The 4,562-nt window shown below is 44.5% G+C and overlaps 1 protein-coding gene across 1 annotated transcript; it reads right to left on the reverse strand.

Moving 5' to 3' along the window:
• Window positions 1–285: 285 nt before the first annotated feature.
• Window positions 286–3,318, reverse strand: xbp1 (X-box binding protein 1). Its single transcript, XM_035380034.1, is given in 6 exon segments — window positions 286–1,390; window positions 1,714–1,797; window positions 1,800–1,880; window positions 2,024–2,143; window positions 2,266–2,362; window positions 2,945–3,318. Coding segments are annotated over 6 exon segments (1,188 nt in total). The 5' UTR covers window positions 3,178–3,318; the 3' UTR covers window positions 286–817.
• Between the last annotated feature and the right edge of the window lie 1,244 nt (window positions 3,319–4,562).

Raw genomic sequence — 4,562 nt, forward strand, 5'->3', positions numbered from 1 at the left:
TATGGAGCTGAAATTAGATAAGGTTCACTGTACCTGATAAAATGGCTGAACATGAATGCAGCTAGCAATGAGTCATTCTGCACTAAGTACTCATTAAATATTTCCATTTAGTCAGGATACACTGGGAGGGATCTCAACAGTTTTTGGCACTCAAGTGCTCCATTTAGGCCTGTTGACTCAGACCCTGTGGTCAAGGTGCCAAAGCAGTGGGCAGCATTGGTCATGGTAATGTCTGGACAGCGGGCAGTGACATCAGCACAATGGAAAACCCACAGGAAGACGCGATGTGATGCAATGCGTGGTTTTAATGCAGAAATTATTTCATAAAGAAAGCATCCCTTAATTGTGAATTTACATAGTAAATTAAGCATTTATACATGCTAAAAAAGGACAGAATACAACAGACTCAATGGAGCGAAAATGCACAAATAAATAGTTATGCAGTTTTTTTTCCTTTTCTTTTTTTAAACAAATTTATCCCTCTCCCCCCTCCTCCTACCCACAATTTACAGAAATACTGGTTATTTTCAGCTAGTCAACTTTCTGGTCTGACCACCTCCCAATTCTTAAGCAAAAGATTTAAGACAATCTTAACAGAAGAGAAACCCAATTATGATGTTAAGAATGCAATACTGCAGCCCCTACAAGAGACCTGCTGGAATAGAGACTACACACTCTGCAAGGAGCATGACATTGGTCTAAACCCAGGAAACTACTGCTTTTACAACAATGAAGTAAATACAGAGGCTATACACATTTAAGGAGATTGGCCTGGATAGGGCTAAGGGGGGGGTCGGGGGGTGCATTTATTTGGGCTTCAGACGCTGATCAGCTGGGGGAAGAGTTCGTTGGCGAAGTCCTCGTCCCAAGCGCCGTCTGGGCACAGGGGGGAGGACATGTTGCTGAAGGGGGACGGGGATCGCTCGTATCCGGAGTCGCTGTAACTGTCTATCAAACAGGGGGAGGCCTTGTCGGGGCAGGGCAGGGGAGGGGAGGAGGCTGAAGACAGGAAGTCGTCCGCCCTCATTTCCTGGATCCCCTCCACCTCTTCGGGCTCATCCTTGATGGGGACCGTCTCCTCCTCCTCCACCACCACCACCACAGACTCTGCCACCACCTCCTCCTCCTCCATCTTCACTTCAGGGATGCAATCTTCACACTGCTCCACGCACACCACCTCCACGGGCTTGGTGTAGATGTGGTCGAAGTGGATCAGTTCATTAAGGGCTTCCAGCTTAACTGGTGCGGGCCCCACAGGCGCAGATGGGGAGGCAGGTACTGAATCCTCCCCGGCCTCCACCAGCTCCGGCAGGTCCTGGGGCTCCTGATCACCAACTCGGAGGAACAGCTCTGGGTCAAGGATGTCCAGAATGCCAAGCAAGAGATCAGACTGTGGGGGGGGAAGACAGAGAGAGTAAGAAACCAGCATTACTGGGCTGAACGCAACCTACTGAGTGACAATGTAGTATAACTGTTACGGAACTGGAATTGTCACTTGCAGGATGTGGGTTTGATTCCCCAGCTGGAGATCTGTGGTCACGCCTTTTGTGTAAACCTGAATTTCATCAGGAACTATCCGGCAGTACAGGAATATGATTTGCAGTGTACATTCGTGCTAGGCGAGACTGTTTGCCAAATGGCGACGTGCAAACCCGTCAACGCCCACAGACAGACAGACAGACAGGCTGTACGGACGCGGACGCTGGGCCTCACCTCAGAGTCTGTAGAGTCAGGGCTGCCAGCATCCACGTGGAAGTCTTCGGATTTGGCGACTGCTGGGCCTGCACCTGCTGCGGAGGCACACGTAGCCTGAGTGCTGCGGACTCAGAAGACCCGACCGTCAAACCGACGCCATCCACGCTGGACTCCAGCACCTGAACCTGCGGGAAGAGGAGGAGGAGGAGGAGGAGGAAGAGGAAAGGGTTCAGAACGGCTTCCGTGGTGCCCGCAACACAAAGTGCACGGCAGCCCTGCAGGCGCACCGCCTGAATCCTAATGAATAATAATAGCGGAATCTAATTACCGTTTCCTCTTTGGGCTCCAGGGCGTTCAACCCCAGCCTCTGACGCAGTTCCTCGTTTTCCGTCAGAAGACCATCTGTCTTTTCCCGTAACAGTCTGTTTTCAATGTAGAGTTTCTCGTTCTGGTGGAAGAAAGAAATGTGTGTCAGTCACACAGTTGTTACCTGAAAGGAGTATTATAGGAGATTATTTCTGTGATATTTTTAAAAAAATAATCATTTTAATTAGAGGAAATAGAAATTACCTCCAATTCCAACTCCAAGACCTGTTGTTCCAGCTCTCCCATTTTTGCCTTTTTTCTATCTCTGGCTGTCTGGGCGGCAACTCTGTTTTTTAGTTTCCTAAAAAAAAATAATAATAATAATTATTAACGTCAACATTAATTTTGGAATGCATTTAATACGGTGCGTTATGACTCAAGGAAGTGCTCGTGACAGGCATTTGGCTTCAGATCAATGTCAGGCATTGACAGCGTTCTACGCTTGCGCAATCTCCGGCCATCTTGCCACGCAGGCAGAACAGGATACCCAAATCTCCGGCTATGCAAAAAATGGGTGGTGCTACATTACGATAACCGGCTGGCAAACGCCCAACTACACAAGATCTATCATTGTCTAACCTAACAATACATTAAATGGCACGTCTGTTGGATTGCAATACTGCTAACCATCCTTCTATACACTATGCGAGTATTGGTAAAGTTACAAGTGACAACCACTCTAATTTCGCAGTCAATTTATATTAGAAACATTTATAGCAAGCCATCTTGCAACCAGTGGAGACCGACGAACATTTTAATAAGACTAAGCTCCGACATTGGACAGTCTAGCTAACGTTCGTTCGTAATACCTAGGTCGATAACTGGTCAACGTTCAATAGCGCCGCATTAGCTGACCAGCCAAAAGAAACAATCGTGAACCAACCTTCTGAGTGCCTTCTCCTCTGGACTCAAATGTGTGAGTCTCTGCCTTTTGCGTTGTGGTGGTCCAGATCCATTGGAATCAGAATCCGACGACGCTTGGTTCGAGGAAGAAGGCAACATGACCGAAATTGACCGGCTGAATCCCCCTTGAGTTCCGCCAGACGAGGCACTCTGCTTCCCGGAGATAAGGAGGACTTTATGGGTACCTCCGGTCCCTGTTGTGACAACGACCATACTTTTATTGTGTTTTGGGTCTAAACACGACCCTCTTGAATGGTGTAAATAATTTATTTATGAAGAAATCGTATACGATTTCTTCCTGTGTTCCCAATCCCAGATTTTCTGAATATTCTTCAGTAGTTCCTCTTGCATTCTATTTCTACTGTCGTGGTGAGATATGATAGGTCAGTGTGCGCTCTGACGCGAATGGTATCTGATCGCTAATTGGTTACAAGGCTGATGCAATTTACATGAAAAGTGCCATCAGTGTAGTGTTTACCCTTGACGTTGTGCTGAGGCTTGTTTCTTCAGGGGAAGAGGACGGTAATTTCCCGGCGATGTGTATTTGCAAAAAAAAGTTTCACGTAGTTGCTTCATCATTCGTGGCCGTATAACGACTATATAACTCAGCAAGAATTGTATTTCTCTCTTCCACTTCCATGCTTCCACTGTCACAAATAACTGGTCTGACTACTTTACTTAATGTTTTGAATTTTTCTTTGAACTTGTACAGCAAGTTCCTTTTTATTTCCTGCTAGCCATGTTGGAGTTCAATAATGTAGGCTAACGTTACGCACATATGGGTGGGTTGACTAATTTCAGTATTGCGTCACCTTCAACAGATGTTTGAACTGCCGTTAAAGTCAAACGATTGGATTGTAGATTAGATGCTTTTCTGAAAGTCGTCCTATATCTGAGAACATATTCCCAATGCAAAGAGGAAAATCTGCTTTTAAGTGGCGCTGGACGTACAGTAGCATGAAAGTATATCTGCATCTTTCCTGATTTCCTCTATTATGGCATATTTGTCACAATTAATAGTTTCAGATCTTTAGACAAAACGCGATATTTGTTGGACAAATGGAACATGAGTAAAGAAAACACATTTAAAAAAATATTTCATTTATTTAATGAAAAAGTTATTAAACACCCATATGAAAAAGTAGTAGATGAAACCAGGAAAGGGTTAAATACTTTTATTATGGCACTATAGATTGATGAGTTTCATGAACCTGTCCAATGTCATATTTTATTTATCTTTCCAAGTGTGTGTGCTTGTTTGTTTGTTTGTTAGGTGTATAAATTAAATTAATTTAATTTACTTTTTACTTAAGTAATTCATGCACTTTGCATGTGTTATGCATCTCAAAGTTTTTTCAGATGCTTCCTAGATTTTTGTGCTTCTGAAATTATGTTAATGAATCTTCGGTTTCAGGTTATTTTAGTGCCACTGCTAGTTTTGGTTTCAGATTGCGTGGCATTTCATACCACGTGTATGAAGTTCATAGCATGTCCATCTCAAATGTTGGGAAAAAAAATAAATATCTAGAGCAGGGAGTTTTCTAATCCAGGAACCCCCACTCAGGCTCAGAAGTATCCAGGGGGCCCGCCATCATAAG

The sequence above is a fragment of the Anguilla anguilla genome, chromosome 10, assembly GCF_013347855.1.
Source record: "Anguilla anguilla isolate fAngAng1 chromosome 10, fAngAng1.pri, whole genome shotgun sequence".
In the NCBI taxonomy this organism is placed as follows: Eukaryota; Metazoa; Chordata; class Actinopteri; order Anguilliformes; family Anguillidae; genus Anguilla; species Anguilla anguilla.